Below are 20,270 nucleotides of genomic sequence, written 5' to 3' on the forward strand. Positions count from 1 at the left end.
GCATCACTTTCAAGTCATTCATTGTTTGTATATCATGTCCCTTTAAGTGTTAGAGCATGTTGGTATATCCCAGATGCTAGTTGGATAACATGCAAAAGTATTAAAGAGATATGAAACCAAAAATGTTTATTTCATGCTTCAGATAGAGCATGCAATTTTGAATAACTTTCTAATTTACTTCCATTATCAAATTTTCTTCGTTTTTTTCAGGGACGCAAGTTCAGGAGCCGGACCATTTCTGGAGCACTTTGTGGCAGCAGTTTTGCAAGAATGTTATCCATTTGCAAGAGCACTAGATAGCTGCACTATTTCCTGTCATGTAGTGCTCCAGATGCCTACCTAGGTATCTGTTCAACATAGAATATCATAAAAACTAAGCAAATTTTATACTTTTTAAAAAATGTTCTGTTCTGTCTGAATCACAAAAGAAAAATGATGGGTTTCATATTCCTTTAATTTCCTGTAGAAGGCACTCAGAGCTGGTTCTGAACTGGACACAGTCTGTGATTGGCTATTGTTTAAAGGGACAGTTAAGTCCCAAAAAAAAAACGCTCATGATTTAAATAGGGCATGCAATTTTAAACAACGTCCCAATTTACTTTTATCTCCAACTTTGCTTTGTTCTCTTGGTATTCTTATTTTAAAGCTAAACCTAGGAGGTTCATATGCTAATTTCTTAGACCTTGAAGACTGCCTCTAATCTGAATACATTTTGACCACTAGAGGGCATTAGTTCACATGTTTCATATAGATAACATTGAGCTCATGCACGTAAAGTGACCTAGGAGTGAGCACTGATTGGCTAAACTGCAAGTCTGTCAAAAGAACTGAAATAAGGGGGCAGTCAGCAGAGGCTTAGATACAAGATAATTACAGAGGTAAAACGTGTATTATTATAACTGTGTTGGATATGCAAAGCTGGGGAATGGGTAATAAAGGGATTATCTTTCTTTTTAAACAACAAAAATTCTGGTGTTGACTGTCCCTTTAAATATGCTGCTATTAATTGGCTCACCAGCTGTATCCTGCTCCAGATCCACAATACATTGTTGCTTCTGAATGGACTTTGTAGTTAAATCAAAGTATTTGCACAATGATTGTATTAGACAATGCTATTATTTCACTATTATGCCCCTTTAACCCCTTCATGCCCGAGGCAAGTGTTTAACATTGTAAAAAAGTTCCTATGTAAATGCTTGCTTTAAAAACGAAATCACACAATTGTGGATGCAATCACGCAATTTCATGGAGGGATCTGATCATGGGAGGACTGCCTAAGAGGCTAGGCACGGCCCCCAGTCTGATTTCCCACTAAATAAAATGAGGAGGCTGCAGGAGGCCAAAAAAAGCAGAATGTCCCATGCCGTCATAAAAGCATTAAAGCCCAGCGGCATGAAACGTAATAAAGGTGTGAAGGAGGAGTGGAAATAGACATAACAAAAATGTGTCCGAAAAAAAAAAAAAAATCTACTAAAGGGATACTGAACCCAATTTTTTTCTTTCGTGATTCAGATAGAGCATGCAATTTTAGGCAACTTTCTAATTTACTCCTATTATCAATTTTTTTCCGTTCTCTTGCCATCTTTCTTTATTTGAAAAAGAAGGCATCTAAGCTAAGGAGCCAGCCAATTTTGGTTCAGACCCTGTATAGCACTTGCAGACATCCCAGCTCTCCCTGAAGTTCAGGGAATCTCCCTGATTGTAATAGCGGCTCCCTGATGTCAGCAAATGGAATGCAATCTCCCTGAAACTCCAAGTACCATGATCCAATGTGGCCCAAATCCGGAAAAGTGTTTCTTTAAGGAATGCCTTTAATTGCTGGGACGTTATAGAACCCTCAAAGCATGCATCAGTAACCAAAAAGCCCCCAGTGATTTTAATAAAATAAAACACAAATACTACCTTTTTTACTGCACATAATTAAACTTCGTATTCTAAAATATTTAAGCATTCAACAAACATACGATCACTGGAAAATACGTTTGTTGTATGTGGTTGTGCACTAAAGCTACTTTTTAATGTGACTTTAGTGGGAAGCTACTTTAATGATAAGTCTCTACCTTATTTAAAGTTACAAGGTATCCAAAATATAACTTGGGGGGGGGTGCGGCGGCACAGTAGCGGGTGAAGCCACCTCCCTGAAATGGGCTTTTGCAGGTTGGGATGTCTGCACTTGTTTATTGGTGGGTGAATTTATCCACCAATCAGACAGAACAACCCAGGTTCTTCACCAAAAATGGGCCGGCATCTAAACTTACATTCTTGCTTTTCAAATAAAGATACCAAGAGAATGACGAAAATGTGATAATAGGAGTAAATTAGAAATTTGCATGCTCTATCTGAATCACAAAATAAAAAAAATTGGGTTCAGTGTCTCTTTAAGGAAGAATGAGAGATTGAGTAAGGTAAACTGAGGGGAGGGTGCAAAAAGATTTGAAGGTAATATAAAGAAATTACAAACCTAGATGAGGAGGAGAGATTTCAGTGAATGAGTTTCAGACAGCTGGTGAAAATCATCTGAGATATGAATATAATGTGTTTCTATTCAGTTAATCTTTTGTTTTAGGGTACATAAACATTTTGAACTATACTGAAATGAGAAATGCTTATAGTAAATTGCATAGGGTTGTATGAATTTGGGGTATATACAAATGTATAAAGGGAATTGATATAAAGAAGAAACATACAGATTTGGATATGAATTTCTGGATGCATATGTGTATGGAGAAGTATACAGTGGGCTATGTATGTAAAGCTGTACAGATCAAGAGAGAATGAGAAGAAATGGTATTAATCAGAGCATACAAAAGGGAAAGGAATCGAGTTGTGGGGTACATCCCTATGGTGAAGTATAAACTGGAAAGTATGCTTATTGAGGAGTGATATAGATTATATATATATATATACACATATATAGACCCAACCAGGTATGTATGGGGAGAAATAGATCATGGGAAAGGATAATGTCTAACCAAGAGGAGGTAAATAATTCAATAGGTAAATATCAGGGTGAAATAAAGATTTCCTTAACAGTTGCTCACCTGCCCAACTCCTCTCCCATCTCAAAAAATTCCTCCACATTCTCCTGCCGGAATCCGCTCATCGTGCCCGGGATATCTCTTGACTTTAACGCCACAAAATATACAGACCCCAAGAGCCTAAAATCCTAAAACCCTCCAAACACTATCCGGTATTTCCGGACTCTCAATCCTAAGGATGCCTGAGAGGTGACGTCAACCCACCCTTTCTATCAGTTGATTGGTTGCCCGGCCGGCATTTAGCTTCAAGGAGGAGCCTCCAGCTGAAGAGTTCTGGGATTGGCAGAGAATAGCGTTGTAGTGACGTCCGGCGAGTTGGGGGCGTGACTATCTGTTAAAGGGTTAGATTGATGTAAAGGAATGCGGCGGCGTTCCTACGCAAAACGTAATTGTTTATGCAGCGCGCCTGAGGAATGCTGCTCGCTCCCCGAAATACCAAATCAGGTATCAGAAAAGGGGTTTGTACTAGTAGGACAACTGCTTCTATATCAACACATAGCAACGCGACTCTTTAGGAATATGAATCAAGAGCTTGTTTTATTCGTGTTCTCATAGTAATAAAAGGAGACGCACATAAGAGTTATATTAAGTAGTGACTAATAACCGGAATACGACGCTCTGGACAAAGTCCCGCGAGACAACGTAACAACACGAAGCAAGTACAACAAATATACTTCTAGTATGTACAAGGAGAGCACCTCGGAGAACCAGACCTGCTCCTCTGTTCCCAATTAGACCAATTGAATATAATATTGAAACATATCTGTTTTAATTGAAAATGAATCCAAACTTGATAGTAAAACGTTACATGTTTTAAAATAAGGTCCAGAAAGGACCAGTAAATGCAGTAGATTTGTATAAACAACAAATACATGCTAAAAATGCAATACTATAGAACTTAGTCTGAACTTCAAAGGATTAAGGGACACTGAACCCAATTTTTTCTTTTGTGATTCAGATAGAGCATGACATTTTAAACAACTTTCTAATTTACTCATCAAATTTTCTTCATTCTCTTGGTATGTTTATTTGGAAAGCAAGAATGTAAGTTTAGATGCCGGCCCATTTTTGGTGAACAAACTGGGTTGTCCTTGCTGATTGGGCATCACCAATATACAAGTGCTGTCCATGGTTCTGAACAAACAATTTGCTGGCTCCTTAGCTTAGATGCTTTCTTTTTCAAATAAAGATAGCAAAAGAACAAAGAAAAGTTAATAATAGAAGTAAATTAGAAAATTGCTTAAAATTGCATGCTCTATCTGAATCATGAAAGAAAAAAATTGGGTTCAGTGGTCCCTATAGTAGATTTTTTTCCTGACACATTTTTATGTCTATTTCCACTCCTCCTTTATCATGTATCAGCCAATCACAAATGCATATGCTCAGTAGGAGCTGGCGACTCAAAAAGTGGCACTTTCATTCATTAAACTTTGCAAAGACGCTTATTTTTATAAATACCTTTGCATTATGGTAAACATAACGCCAATCCTCCACCCGCAGTTCCTGCTTTCATTAGCATATCGATGGTGATCTAGCTTCCTCAAATCGTTGTGTGCTTCACAAGCTGGATGCCAAAGGGGGCACACAACGATTGGAGTAAGCCGGATTCATCATCATTCTGCTAAAGAAAGCAGGAGATGTGGGCGGAGGATCTCTTGTTATGTTTACCACATAGCAAAGGTAAGTATTTTAAAAAATAAGCGTCATTGTAAAGTTTAATGAATATAAGTTTCAGATAGAGTATGACATTTTAAGCAACTTTCTAATTTACTCCTATTATCAATTTTTCTTCATTCTCTTGGTATCTTTATTTGAAATGCAAGAATCTAAGTTTAGATGCTGGCCCATTTTTGGTGAACAACATGGGTTGTTCTTGCTGATTGGTGGATAAATTCATCCACCAATAAAAAGTGCTTTCCAGAGCCCTGATCCAAAAAATAGCTTAGATGCCTTTTTCAAATAAAGATAACAAGAGAACAAAAAAAAATGATAATAGGAGTAAATTAGAAAGTTGCTTAAAATTGCATTCTCTATCTGAATCACAAAAGAAAAAAATTGGGTTCAGTGTCCCTTTAATTCAACCCACTTTAAGCTACAACCGAGAGCTGGAGTTCCTGAGCTCCAGGCATCTGTCCGCATATGGAACTGGAGCACAATCGATGCTCCGCTTCCATATGACCGTTACAGACGGTGACACCGTGTGTGTCACTGTCTGTAACGTTCATCTGCTGGTGCCGGCGGAGGTGTCTCTTCAATTTTCATATTAGCAGACTGTCGCATGTACCTAAAATGGGGGTGAGGGAGGAAAGAGAGCTGTTTGTGAGGGATCAGGGGGTGGGAGTTATCAGGTGGGAGGGTAGTTTCTACACTAAAGCTACAATTCACCTTATAAGATACCTGATTAACCACTTCACTGTCGGAAATAATAGCAGTGTGGTGCGCAGCTGCAGTTAGCAACCTAATTACCAAAAAGCAATGGCAAAGCCATGCATGTCTGCTATTTCTGAACAAAGGGGATCCCAGAGAAGCTTTTACAATCATTTGTGCCATGATTGCACAAGCGGTATGTAAATAATTTCAGTGAGAAACCCAAAGTTTGTGAAAAAGTTAACAATTGTGTTTATTTGATCGCATTTGGCGGTGAAATAGTGGCATTAAATATACCAAAATGTGGTAGTGAAGGGGTTAAGCAAAATTTTAAAGGTACTTTAATTGATCACTTCTAATAAAGAGGCACTGTAACTTACTTTAATCTAGTGGTGCTTTTCTAATACCCCGCACTACAGCTGTCCACTTAAAAATTCATATTTTTTGTAATCTTACGGTTTAAACTGTTCTCCAATTGGCGCTCTAGTCATACGGCACTTTTATTGTAGCTATGCTAAAAATGGAAAAAAGGAAAAAAAACATAATTTATGTAAGAACTTACCTGATAAATTCATTTCTTTCATATTAGCAAGAGTCCATGAGCTAGTGACGTATGGGATATACATTCCTACCAGGAGGGGCAAAGTTTCCCAAACCTCAAAATGCCTATAAATACACCCCTCACCACACCCACAAATCAGTTTAACGAATAGCCAAGAAGTGGGGTGATAAGAAAAAAGTGCCAAGCATAAATATAAGGAATTGGAATAATTGTGCTTTATATAAAAAAATCATAACCACAAAAAAAGGGTGGGCCTCATGGACTCTTGCTAATATAAAAGAAATGAATTTATCAGGTAAGTTCTTACATAAATTATGTTTTCTTTCATGTAATTAGCAAGAGTCCATGAGCTAGTGACGTATGGGATAATGACTACCCAAGATGTGGATCTTCCACGCAAGAGTCACTAGAGAGGGAGGGATAAAATAAAGACAGCCAATTCCGCTGAAAAAAATCCACACCCAAAAATAAAGTTTAAATCTTATAAAGAAAAAAACTGAAAATATAAGCAGAAGAATCAAACTAAAACAGCTGCCTGAAGTACTTTTCTACCAAAGACAGCTTCAGAAGAAGAAAACACATCAAAATGGTAGAATTTAGTAAAAGTATGCAAAGAAGACCAAGTTGCTGCTTTGCAAATCTGATCAACCGAAGCTTCATTCCTAAACGCCCAGGAAGTAGAAACTGACCTAGTAGAATGAGCTGTAATCCTTTGAGGCGGAGTTTTACCCGACTCGACATAAGCATGATGAATTAAAGATTTCAACCAAGATGCCAAAGAAATGGCAGAGGCCTTCTGACCTTTCCTAGAACCGGAAAAGATAACAAATAGACTAGAAGTCTTTCGGAAATTCTTAGTAGCTTCAACATAATATTTCAAAGCTCTAACTACATCCACAGAATGCAATGATTTCTCCTTAGAATTCTTAGGACATAATGAAGGAACCACAATTTCTCTACTAATGTTGTTGGAATTCACAACATTAGGTAAAAAATTTAAAAGAAGTTCGCAACACCGCCTTATCCTGGTGAAAAATCAGAAAAGGAGACTCACAAGAAAGAGCAGATAATTCAGAAACTCTTCTGGCAGAAGAGATGGCAAAAAGGAACAAAACTTTCCAAGAAAGTTATTTAATGACCAAAGAATGCATAGGTTCAAACGGAGGAGCTTGAAGAGCCCTCAGAACCAAATTCAAACTCCAAGGAGGAGAAATTGACTTAATGACAGGTTTTATACGAACCAAAGCTTGTACAAAACAATGAATATCAGGAAGATTAGCAATCTTTCTGTGAAAAAGAACAGAAAGAGCAGAGATTTGTCCTTTCAAGGAACTTGCAGACAAACCTTTATCCAAACCATCCTGAAGAAACTAAAATTCTCGGAATTCTAAAAGAATGCCAGGAAAAATGATGAGAAAGACACCAAGAAATATAAGTCTTCCAGACTCTATAATATATCTCCCTAGATACAGATTTACGAGCCTGTAACATAGTATTAATCACAGGGTCAGAGAAACCTCTTTGACTAAGAATCAAGCGTTCAATCTCCATACCTTTAAATTTAAGGATTTGAGATCCTGATGGAAAAAAGGACCTTGCGACAGAAGGTCTGGCCTTAACGGAAAAGTCCACGGTTGGCAAGAGGCCATCCGGACAAAATCCGCATACCAAAAACTGTGAGGCCATGCTGGAGCTACCAGCAGAACAAACGAGCATTCCTTCAGAATTTTGGAGATTACTCTTGGAAGAAGAACTAGAGGCGGAAAGATATAGACAGGATGATACTTCCAAGGAAGTGACAATGCATCCACTGCTACCGCTTGAGGATCCCTGGATCTGGACAGATACCTGGGAAGTTTCTTGTTTAGATGAGAGGCCATCAAATCTATTTCTGGAAGTCCCCACATTTGAACAATCTGAAGAAATACCTCTGGGTGAAGAGACCATTCGCCCGGATGTAACGTTTGGCGACTGAGATAATCCGCTTCCCAATTGTCTATACCTGGGATAAGAACCGCAGAAACTAGACAGGAGCTGGATTCCGCCCATACCAGAATTCGAGATACTTCTTTCATAGCCAGAGGACTGTGAGTCCCTCCTTGATGATTGATGTATGCCACAGTTGTGACATTGTCTGTCTGAAAACAAATGAACTATTCTCTCTTTAGAAGAGGCCAAGACTGAAGAGCTCTGAAAAATTGCACAGAGTTCCAAAATATTGATTGGTAATCTCACCTCCTGAGATTCCCAAACCCCTTGTGCTGTCAGAGACCCCCACACAGCTCCCCAACCTGTAAGGCTTGCATCTGTTGAAATTACAGACCAGGTCGGAAGAACAAAAGAAGCCCCCTGAACTAAACGATGGTGATCTGTCCACCACGTCAGAGGGTGTCGTACAATCGGTTTTAAAGATATTAATTGAGATATCTTTGTGTAATCCCTGCACCACTGGTTCAGCATACAGAGCTGAAGAGGCCGCATGTGAAAACGAGCAAAGGGGATCGCGTCCGATGCCGCAGTCATAAGACCTAGAATTTCCATGCATAAGGCTACCGAAGGGAAAGATTGTGACTGAAGGTTTCGACAAGCTGATATCAATTTTAGACGTCTCTTGTCTGTCAAAGATAGAGTCATGGACACTGAATCTATCTGAAAACCTAAAAAGGTTACCTGAGTCTGAGGAATCAATGAACTTTTTGGTAAATTGATCCTCCAACCATGATGTTGAAGAAACAACACAAGTCGATTAGTAAGAGATTCTGCTAAATGTGAAGACTGAGCAAGTACCAAGATATCGTCCAAATAAGGAATACCACAATACCCTGTTCTCTGATTACAGACAGAAGGGCACCGAGAACCTTCGTAAAATTTTTTGGAGCTGTAGCTAGACCAAATGGCAGAGCCACAAACTGGTAATGCTTGTCTAGGAAAGAGAATCTCAGAAACTGATAGTGATCTGGATGAATCGGAATATGCAGATATGCATCCTGTAAATCTATTGTAGACATATAATGCCCTTGCTGAACAAAAGGCAGGATAGTCCTTACAGTTACCATTTTGAATGTTGGTATCCTTACATAACGATTCAATATTTTTAGATCCAGAACTGGTCTGAAGGAATTTTCCTTCTTTGGTACAATGAAGAGATTTGAATAAAACCCCAGTCCCTGTTCCAGAACTGGAACTGGCATAATTACTCCAGTCAACTCTAGATCTGAAACACATTTCAGAAATGCTGAGCCTTCGCTGGGTTTACTGGGACACGGGAAAGAAAAAATCTCTTTGCAGGAGGCCTTATCTTGAAGCCAATTCTGTACCCTTCTGAAACAATGTTCTGAATCCAAAGATTGTGAACGGAATTGATCCAAATTTCTTTGAAAAAACGTAATCTGCCCCCTACCAGCTGAGCTGGAATGAGGGCCGCACCTTCATGTGGACTTAGGAGCTGGCTTTGATTTTCTAAAAGGCTTGGATTTATTCCAGACTGGAGATGGTTTCCAAACTGATACCGCTCCTGAGGATGAAGGATCAGGTTTTTGTTTCTTGTTGTGACGAAAGGAACGAAAACGATTATTACCCTGGAAAGAAAGGGAAAGCAGAGTAGACTTAGAAGACATATCAGCATTCCAAGTTTTAAGCCATAAAGCTCTTCTAGCTAAAATAGCTAGAGACATATACCTGACATCAACTCTAATGATATCAAAGATGGCATCACAAATAAAATTATTAGCATGTTGAAGAAGAATAAAAATGCTATGAGAATTATGATCTGTTACTTGTTGCGCTAAAGCTTCTAACCAAAAGATGAAGCTGCAGCAATATCCGCTAAAGATATAGCAGGTCTAAGAAGATTACCTGAACATAATTAAGCTTTTCTTAGAAAGGATTACATTTTACTATCTAAAGGATCCTTAAAGGAAGTACTATCTGCCGTAGGAATAGTAGTACGTTTAGCAAGAGTAGAGATAGCCCCATCAACCTTAGGGATTTTGTCCCAAAACTCTAATCTGTCAGATGGCACAGGATATAATTGCTTAAAACTTTTAGAAGAAGTAAATGAATTACCCAAATTATTCCATTCCCTGGAAATTACTTCAGAAATAGCACTAGGGACAGGAAAAAACTTCTTGAATAACTACAGGAGATTTAAAAACCTTATCTAAACGTTTAGATTTAGTATCAAGAGGACCAGAATCCTCAATTTCTAATGCAATTAGGACTTCTTTAAGTTAAGAACGAATAAATTCCATTTTAGATAAATATGAAGATTTATCAGCATCAACCTCTGAAACAGAATCCTCTGAACCAGAAGAACCATTATCAGAATCAGAATGATGATGTTCATTTAAAAAATCATCTGAAAAATGAGAAATTTTAAAAGACTTTTTACGTTTACTAGAAGGAGGAATAACAGACATAGCCTTCTTAATGGCTTTAGAAACAAAATCTCTTATGTTATCAGGAACACTCTGAGTATTAGATGTTGACAGAACAGCAACAGGTAATGTAACAGTACTAAAGGAAATATTATCTGCATTAACAAGTTTGTCATGACAAAACAGTACAAACAACAGCTGGAGGAACAGATACCATAAGTTTACAGCAGATACACTTAGCTTTGGTAGCTCCAGCCCCAGGCAGCGATTTTCCAGAAGTATCTTCTGACTCAGTTTCAACGTGGGTATGTAATAGAAAAAACAACATATAAAGCAAAATTGATCAAATTCCTTAAATGACAGTTTCAGGAATGGAAAAAAAATGCCAGTGAACAAGCTTCTAGCAACCAGAAGCAATAAAAAATGAGACTTAAATAATGTGGAGACAATAGTGACGCCCATATTTATTTATTTTTTTTTTAAGCGCCAATAATGACGCCCACATTATTTGGCGCCTAAATGCTTTTGGCGCCAAAAATGACGCCACATCCGGAACGCAGACACTTTTGGCGCAAAAGAACGTAAAAAATTACGCAACTTCCGGCGAAACGTAAGACGCCGGAAACAGAAAAAAAATTTTGCGCCAAAAAAGTCTGCGCCAAGAATGACGCAATAAAATGAAGCATTTTCAGCCCCCGCGAGCCTAACAGCCCACAGGGAAAAAGTCAAATTTTTAAGGTAAGAAAAAAATTGATTTATTCATATGCATTATCCCAAATATGAAACTGACTGTCTGAAATAAGGAATGTTGAACATCCTGAGTCAAGGCAAATAAATGTTTGAATACATATATTTAGAACTTTTTATAAAAAAGTGCCCAACCATAGCTTAGAGTGTCACAGAAAATAAGATTTACTTACCCCAGGACACTCATCTACATGTTGTAGAAAGCCAAACCAGTACTGAAACGAAAATCAGCAGAGGTAATGGTATATAAATAAGAGTATATCGTCGATCTGAAAAGGGAGGTAAGAGATGAATCTCTACGACCGATAAGAGAGAACCTATGAAATAGACCCCGTAGATGGAGATCATTGAATTCAAATAGGCAATACTCTCCTCACATCCCTCTGACATTCACTGCACGCTGAGAGGAAAACCGGGCTCCAACCTGCTGCGGAGCGCATATCAACGTAGAATCTAGCACAAACTTACTTCACCACCTCCATAGGAGGCAAAGTTTGTAAAACTGATTTGTGGGTGTGGTGAGGGGTGTATTTATAGGCATTTTGAGGTTTGGGAAACTTTGCCCCTCCTGGTAGGAATGTATATCCCATACGTCACTAGCTCATGGACTCTTGCTAATTACATGAAAGAAAAGGCGCTCCAGTGGTGCAAATAATGACACAGACTATGGGTATAATACAACACTCCCCTCTACAGAAAAAATACTAACAAAGGGGATGCACTATAATGTAGTGCAAGTCACACAAGCTGGATGGATCAGAGCCCCCCAGCTGGCTCACTCCGGCAATCAAGTACAGACCCTCCAGAGATCAATAAGTGGCCAATATTGAAGGCTATTGGAATGGTAAACATAAAACTAAGTGCTCCAATGGTGCCGAGAATCACACAGTCTCTGGATATAATACAACAATCCCCTCCACAGAATAATACTCACAAAGGGGATGCACTATAATGCAGTGCAAGTCATACAAGCTGGATGGATCAGTGCCCCCCAGTTGGCTCACTCCGGCAATCAGGTACAGACCCTCCAGAGATGAAGAAGTAGCCAATCTTGAAGGCTATTTGTGGTCTAAAAATAACTCACAAGCCCTTAAAAGCATACACCCCTAACCAAAAAGGGGGCGATTTATTGTATAAAAAGTTTAAAAGATAAAAACAATCTGCAACGCGTTTCTTAGTGCTTTTGGCACCGTTTCATCAGGCAGTTAATACAAACAAATGGATATCACAACATATATAAAGCATTTGGATACCAAACAACAATTAAAATGATCCAATACCTGTGTGTGAATCTACACACATGATCTTGATTAATATGCTGCTGCTGTGTGTTCCACTTAACCCATTCCGACCAATACTCTATTTTAGAGGCTACCAAACATATATCATATATTCCAAGAGACAAGACGCTATGGTAACACCATGACAGTTCCGCCGCCTGATTTTGATTGGTTTGTGATATATAGTCACATGGTATGGCCGTCATAGAATGCAGAAGTTAGCAAACACGGAAATAGTGTTAGTACATTTGAGACAACAAGATTGGTTATTATGACAAAGGTATTTCTGTAGTCATCTGTCTGTTTATGAAGAGATATGGGGAATAAGTAACATGGATATGTGGTGAGTAAAAACCGGATGGGAGATTGGTATATATGATATATGTTTGGTAGCCTCTAAAATAGAGTGTTGGTCAGAATGGGTTAATTAAGTGTGTCACAGATACCAGACAGCTAAGGCTACCCCCCCCCCCCCCACCCTCCTACAACCTCACCCCTGTTGTTTCTCAGTGGTTTTGGGCTCCTCTGAGCAACCACAATCCCTGGATGCTTTGGTTTTCTTGTCTTGTGAAAAGCTGGTGTATGACCAGGAAAACCCTCCTAGGCTGGCCGGGCCCCTGGAACTCCCGGTCGGCCGCCTCACCATGGACACCCGCCTAACCCCTTCCAGACTGTCCGGGCTCCTGGAACTCCCGGTCGGCCACAGGACAGCAGGACACCCGCTAACTTTACCCCTGGTCGCTCCAGCAACCATGTGCCCCAGAGCTCCGCTCTTTTGGGGATTAGTAGCCCCTAGGGAGGACAAGAGGTGGGGGAATTACCGGAGGGGAGCTGCTTTGTGAACCGGGGGTTTTGGACACCCCTACCCCGATAACTTCAACGGGCTGTATCTCCGGTCCCCAATAACGAATCACAACGCTTTTTGGACTGCAGCATCTGGGGACCAAATGACACACTGGAAGTGCCGCCGCTCCCCCGGGATCACCCCAAAACCGTCACCACTGTGTCCTGGGATTCTGTGGGACTATGGTTGCTATGGAGGCACCGGTCAGTCTGGAGGGGCGGGAATGGCGGGAAAACTGTGGCATTGTCTCCCTGTTTTATCAAGATGTGTGTGTGTATAAAAGATATAAAGGCAGTTCTTATTTCACCTGAATGCTAGTCTGTCTAGTCATTTAGGTGGGCTCCTGCTAGAATCACTTTCCTGGGCTACATAGCAGCCTGTTCCAGGCAAAGGAAGGACCCTCTGGCAGAGCTACCCAGTCGGGGTAGCTGGAGTCTGCCACAGGGTGGGACACTGAGTACTGGTGCTGTCGGGCATCAGGGGTAGCTACAGGCTGTGGTCACTTGCCAGCTACATAGCTGCAGTCGGCAGGGAGGAAGCAGGACCCGTTTGGCGGAGCTACCTTGTTGGGGTAGCAGGGGTTTCAGTCACAAAGTGGAACACAACAGCAGCATCATATTAATAATCAAGATCATGTGTGTAGATTCACACACAGGTATTGGACAATTTTAATTGTTGTTTGGTATCCAAATGCTTTAAATATATTGTAATATCCATTCGTTTGAATCAACTGCCTGATGAAACGGTGCCAGAAGCATTGAGAAACGCGTTGCAGATTGTTTATATCTTTTAAACTTTTTATACAATAAATCGCCCCCTTTTTGGTTAGGGGTGTAGGCTTTTAAGGGCTTGTGAGTTGTTATTTTTAGACCACAAATAGCCTTCAAGATTGGCTACTGGGAATCTTTGATGGCCTGTTTAATTTCTTCTAGTGTGCTGGGTAGGGTAAGATAGTCTCTGCTTGCTTCATCTAATGTAGGTAAACCTAAGCCATGAAAATAAGTGTCAAGGTGTTCCTCAAAAGCTATGGGGGGCTTGTCTGCAGATTGAAGGATATCTGTGTTTGGGATGTTGTATAGCGAATTGTAATATTGTCTGAAACTGGATGCAATCTGCTTGTTGCATTTAATCATTGAGCCCTCTGGGGATTGTAATGTATGAATGTAGGAGGCCAACTGCCTCCTTCGTAAACATCTGGCCAGGAGTTTACCTGGTTTGTCACCGCCTTCATAGAAATGTTGTCTCATATAGAGGGCGTGGCGCTGGTATGTAATTGTTAAGTGAGATTTGAGGCCTGGCCTGAAGGAGATCCCGTTTAAGATCGTCATTGGTTGTGTCCTGTTTGTGTGCCCTTTCTAAAGTGCCTACCTTTTCTAGGAGATGTGAGTGTTTTTCTCTGGATTGTCTGAGAGTCTTAGCTTTTTGTTTGATAAATATACCTCGTAGAACCGCTTTGTGTGCTTCCCATTCGCATTGGGGAGATGTGGTAGTGTTACTGTTTAGTGAGAAGTATTCCGTGATGTCTCTCTCAAGTTCTGAGAGTGTGGCAGGGTTGTCAAGAAGGGATTCATCTAACCTCCATATCTTGTTTGTGATTGGGAGGTCAGGCCATAGAATGGAGCAAGAAACTGGGGCATGGTCTGTCCAGGTAATATGTCCAACTTCACAACGGTCAACTAAAGAGAGGCCATTGGCGTCAGTCAGTATATGATCAATCCTGGTATAGCAGTCATGTGGAGTCGAGTAGAAAGTGTAGTCTTTAGTCTGGGGGTGTAAGGTCCTCCATACGTCATGTAGAGCAAGTTTAGAGAAAGTATTTCTGATTGTTTTAAGGGCAGTCTTAGGTATAGATGAGGTCCCCTTTGAGGAGTCCAGGGTAGGTTCAAATGCTATATTAAAATCTCCAGCGAGAAAGAGTGTACCCTTAGCCTGGTCTAATATCAGATTTGAGATTTTCTTAAAAAAGGCAGTTTGCGCTTGGTTTGGTGCATAAATATTTAGAATTGACAATTGCTGACCAAAAAGTTGACCCGTCAGAAGGATATAGCGGCCATCAGGGTCTCTATCAATTTGAGAAATTTGGAGGGGAAGGGACCTGTGAATTAAGATGCCAACACCGCCTTTCTTTTGGGGTCCTGAGGCGAAATACGCCGTGGGGAAGTGGGGAGTATTCCATTTAGGTTCCTTGTGTTTTTGGAAGTGCGTTTCCTGAATCAGGACTATCTGGCTCCCCAATTTGACCAGTTCTTTGTACGTGATTGACCTTTTACCCGGGCTGTTAAGCCCTCTCACGTTAATTGTTGACAATCTCAAGGACTGATCTTGAAATCTACTAGTTTTGCCTGCCATTTTCTATGTGAATAAGGCGTAGGTGCAAAGGGAAAGCGGGGAGAGGGAAAAAAAAAAAACAGGAAAGGGATACAACAAGACAAAGATAGCAAGAAAGGCAAGAAAGTGAAACAGGTTTAGAAGGTTAAGGCGGTATGAACCAGATATGAATCTGGTGGGAGATTATGGAAAGGCAATAAGAGAACCTTGTAAAAAGAATAAAGGAGAATACGAGAATAGAAACTACTGAGGGGAAGTATCTCCTTCTCCGGCTGAAGAAGGTGCAAATTTACTGAGATTTAAAGCTAACTAGTATGCAAGTAGGGTGGGGGGGGACTACTTTTTTCAATATTTGGGGAATGGGGACTCCTATTACATATAAGAGAGATAAGGTTTTTATGCTAGAATATTTCTCGCTGTGTTTCGAGACAGAGTTCCTAGGGGGGTTTTGTGGGATCTGGTAATATGTGAGGTCAAAGATCTAAGTGCATCTCTTATAGTGGGGGGTGCTATCTGAGTCAGTGTTGTTAAATAGATTAGGCAGATCCTAAAATTCTACTGTCAGGTGAGAGAGAAAAGTGTAGTAGATAGTAAGGTTAATATGTCATCAACAACCTTAACTCAGCCTGTTGCACATTTATACTCTGGAGCGTGCACATTAATAAAACAAAACAGTGCTCTATAGAGTAAACCTAGGAGGGAAGACAAATTAGAACAATAGGTCAAGTAAACAAATTTGAACATTAACTCAGTAATAATTAAACAATCTAAAACGTTGGTAAGCAGATCTTATGTGACCCAATGTGCCACCTAGTTCAAGCAATTTCAAAAGGATACAGTCCCCGTAAAGGAGGGGGTCAGGGAGTCCCTTAGTTCAATAGAGTTATTCCCCAGCCTGAGGGTTTAGCATGGTGTTGACACCCCTGCATGACTGGGTATAGAGAACAAGATTTGTATAGCAGTGAGCATATGTCCATCTTAATGAGGGTCATCTCTTGAAGTGGTAGGCCCCAGAGCTAGTGAGGGCCTCAAGGGGGGGTGGGTGGTATCCGCTGTTGTTGGCTCGGAGTATGGTATGGAAAGTTCCTTGCAAAAAGCTTGAATGTCGTCTCCAGGTCTATAGGTCAGTGTTCTGTTGTTGTCCGAGACTATCAAGGATACTGGAAACCCCCATCTGTACTGTATTTTGCAATCTCTCAGGGTTGCCGTGATAGGAGCGAGTTCTCGCCGTTTCTGGAGCGTTGCTTGAGATAGATCTGAGAACAAAGAGATCTCTTCCCCAGCGTGGAAAATAGGGTGTTTTGATCTAGCGCACCGGAGAAGCTCTTCCTTGTCTTTATACCTTGAAAATTTAACTATAATGTCCCTGGGTGGTGCTTTGGGGGGACGTTTGGGTCTTACCGCCCTATGTGCCCTTTCAATAGCTATATTCTCTGCTGTTGGATTATCTCTTATAATTTTGAAGAGAGCTTGCAAATATCCTTCAATGGCGGGGGGAAAGACAGTTTCTGAGACACCCCGGATACGCAGATTGTTGCGTCGACACCTGTTTTCAAGGTCTTACAATTTGTCGGCCATAGCATTAATCTTGCGGTCCTGATCTGAGATATGGGATGAAATCTGTTGGCATGTATTATCTATGGTCCCTTGCTTCTCTTCCAGATCTGTAACTCTCTGGTCAAGCGCCCCATGTCTTTACGTAGATCGCCAAAAAGGTTTCTCATTTCCTGGAGGATTTCTTTAACATCTTCCTTAGATGAAAGATGAAGTATGTCTGATTTGGTGACAAACATGTTGGAGGGGGCTTCTGCAGACATGGGGTTGCTCATTGTTGGTGTTGCAGAGATTAGGTCACTCTCTGAGCAAATGGGTGCTGAGGCCCCTGAGGGCTTGAGATAGTGATTGAGGGTCTTAGTGGGATTCTTTTTTTCTGATTTGGCCTGCCTTTTGCAAGGCATTACATAAATGGCCAATGATGTGGTTTCAGGTGCTTAAGGTAGAGTGGACAGCAGCAATAATTGGTTATAAGGGTGCTGTGTGGCTAGTGATCTTGTCTGTTGGAGAGAGCAGAGCTTATACCACAGAGAGATATTCAGAGGACAGATATCCAAAGTGAAGAAAAAGGGAAGCTCAGTCCGTTTTAACCCTGTCAGCAAGAGACTGCAGGGGGTGTTAGACCGGTATCACAACGTTAATACCTTGTACACTGTCTGTAAGCCCCTGTAAATATGTGAGTCTGTCAGGTCAGCCCTCCTGTATAAGACTTATCCTGTCCCCTGTATGATGAGCCTGGAGGAGGGTATTTATTAGGAGTGTGCGTTAGCTGAGTGCTTAATAGCTGGCACTCACTGTGAGGGAGAATCTGAGGGCTACCGCTGCAGGCGTGTCACATGAAGACAGTCTCAGGTCTCCGTTTTAGGCCACGTGATGACAAAATGCCGGGCAACGGGTAAGCAGTGAGAGCGATTGCGGGTAAGTCCGGAGCTCCTGTAAGTGTGTGAGTCTGTCAGCTCAGCCCTCCTGTATGAATCTTATTTTGTCCCCTGTGTGTTGAGCCTGGAGGAGGGTGATTGTTAGGAGAGTGCGTTAACTGAATGCGTAGAAGCTGGTACTCACTATGAGGGAGAATCTGAGGACTACCGCTACAGGCGTGTTATATGCAGACAGTCTCAGGCGTCATTTGTAGGCCGCAGTGAGAACAGTTGCGGGCAAGTCTGGAGCGTGCTCCTGTCTGTGAAATCTCGCTGACAGGTGCCTGTGAGTCTCTAGATCCGGTGATTGAAGGAGAGGTAATTGAAGGAGAGGCAATTGCTGAGATCAGGGGTGAAGCCGCTGCAGCGTGGTAGCCTGCGGTGTCTTTGAAAGAACTGAGGGAAACAGTACTTTAAATTAAAGCTGCATATGATCCATATCTTGAGGAGGTTCTCTAGTGATGGTCCCTGTAGGGGTTATAGAGGATTTAAGAGGATTTGCACATAGTTAGAGAGCTTGAAGCCGGAGTTGGAGATGAGAGCTCTTTCAAAAGGCAGCCATCATCCTGCGTGGCTAGCTCCGCCCCCTATTGTCTGTTATTTTTAACTTATCTCACCCTGAATCAAATTTTCCCAATTGGCCTTTGACTGTCTTTGATCAGGTCATTACCTAATTTATTGTATTCAGCTGAATGCTGTGGCCTATAAATTTAACACTGCTAAGGGGAAGCAATGCAGGCTTAGATAGCAGTATTGTAAGATCATCTGTTCACATCTCTTAAAGGGACAGTCAAGTCCAAAAAAAACTTTCATTTTTCAAATAGGGCATGTAATTTTAAACAACTTTCCAATTTACTTTTATCAACAATTTTGCTTTGTTCTCTTGGTATTCTAGTTGAAAGCAAACCTAGGAAGGCACATATGATAATGTATAAGCCCTTGAAGGTCTCCTCTATTTTATTTACTTTTCACAGCAGGGGAGAGCTAGCTCTTGTAGGCCATATAGATAGCATTGTGATCACGCCCGTGGCTAGTGGCAGACACTGCACTAATTGGCTAAAATGCAAGTCAATAGATAATAACTAAAAGTCATGTGATTAGGGGCGGTCAGAAGATGCTTAGATACAAGTTAGTCACAGAAGTAAAGAGTGTATTAATATAACAGTGTTGGTTTTGCAAAACTGGGGAATGGGTAATAAAGGGATTATCTATCTTTTTAAACAACAAAAATTCTGGTGTTGACTGTCCCTTTAAGTGAACATTTATAAGTGAGGCACAAAGAGTTATTCAAGAATTGAACAAGGAGTGGACAAGGGATAAGGCAAGTTCTGTTTTTATATTAAGTTGTATACACTGACTATTTTGTAAAAATGCTAAATACCACCTTTTGTCTGTTTAACAAACTACTTTACTCAATTTCTCCTTACCCCTCACCACCAGCACTGCTCATTAGCCCATCTCTCTTAACCTCACCTTACTTTTGTATTCATGAACTTCACACATTCCTAAAGACTCTCTCTCCCCCTTGCAACTTATCACAAAAACAGTCTCACTACTGCAAAACCGCATCTCATCTTATGTCACTCTCCCTCTTGTTCATACTAGCTGCTGGCGACATCTCCCCCAACCCTTGCCCCCCACAACTTCCTTGCCCTGCACACCCATGTGTGCCCTTCAATAGACTTCAAAAACAAAACTCAGATAACCTTAATCTTATTCCTCTTGCATCTAGAGCCACCACCCCCTTCACCTGTGCACTATGGAACTCTCGCTCTGTTTGCAACAAACTCGCTTCTATCCTTGACCTCTTTATCTCCCACTCTTTCAATCTTCTGGCTCTCACAGAAACCTGGCTCTCTCCTTCAGACACTGCTTGCTCTGCTGCACTGTCACATGGGGGTCTCCACTTCAGCCACACTCCTAGGTCTGACAATAGACAAGGAGATGGTGTTAGTATTTTACTTTGCTCTAGTTGCACCTTTCAACAAATATAGCCCTTCTCTTCCCTCACATTTTCTTCATTCGAAACACACATGATTCGCTTATTCTCTCCCCTCTCTATACGCGTTGCAGTCATATACCACCCCCCTGGCTCCGCAACTCTATTTCTAGATCACTTTACCGCCTGGCTACCTTACTTCCTTTTCTCCAACATTGGTGTGTCCGGTCCACGGCGTCATCCTTACTTGTGGGAATATCTCTTCCCCAACAGGAAATGGCAAAGAGTCCCAGCAAAGCTGGCCATATAGTCCCTCCT

General features: G+C 41.0%; 1 protein-coding gene across 1 annotated transcript in view; it reads right to left on the reverse strand.

Annotated features, from left to right (window-relative positions):
• The window catches only part of DAPK3 (death associated protein kinase 3), a 30,007-nt gene extending 26,775 nt beyond the window's left edge, over positions 1-3,232 (reverse strand). The window contains exon 1 of the mRNA XM_053703136.1: positions 3,042-3,232. Within this exon, the coding sequence (XP_053559111.1) occupies positions 3,042-3,103 (62 nt within the window). The 5' untranslated portion in view covers positions 3,104-3,232. The remainder of the gene's footprint in view (positions 1-3,041) is intronic.
• Positions 3,233-20,270: the final 17,038 nt, after the last annotated feature.

This window comes from Bombina bombina, chromosome 2 (genome assembly GCF_027579735.1).
Source record: "Bombina bombina isolate aBomBom1 chromosome 2, aBomBom1.pri, whole genome shotgun sequence".
Classification (NCBI taxonomy): Eukaryota; Metazoa; Chordata; class Amphibia; order Anura; family Bombinatoridae; genus Bombina; species Bombina bombina.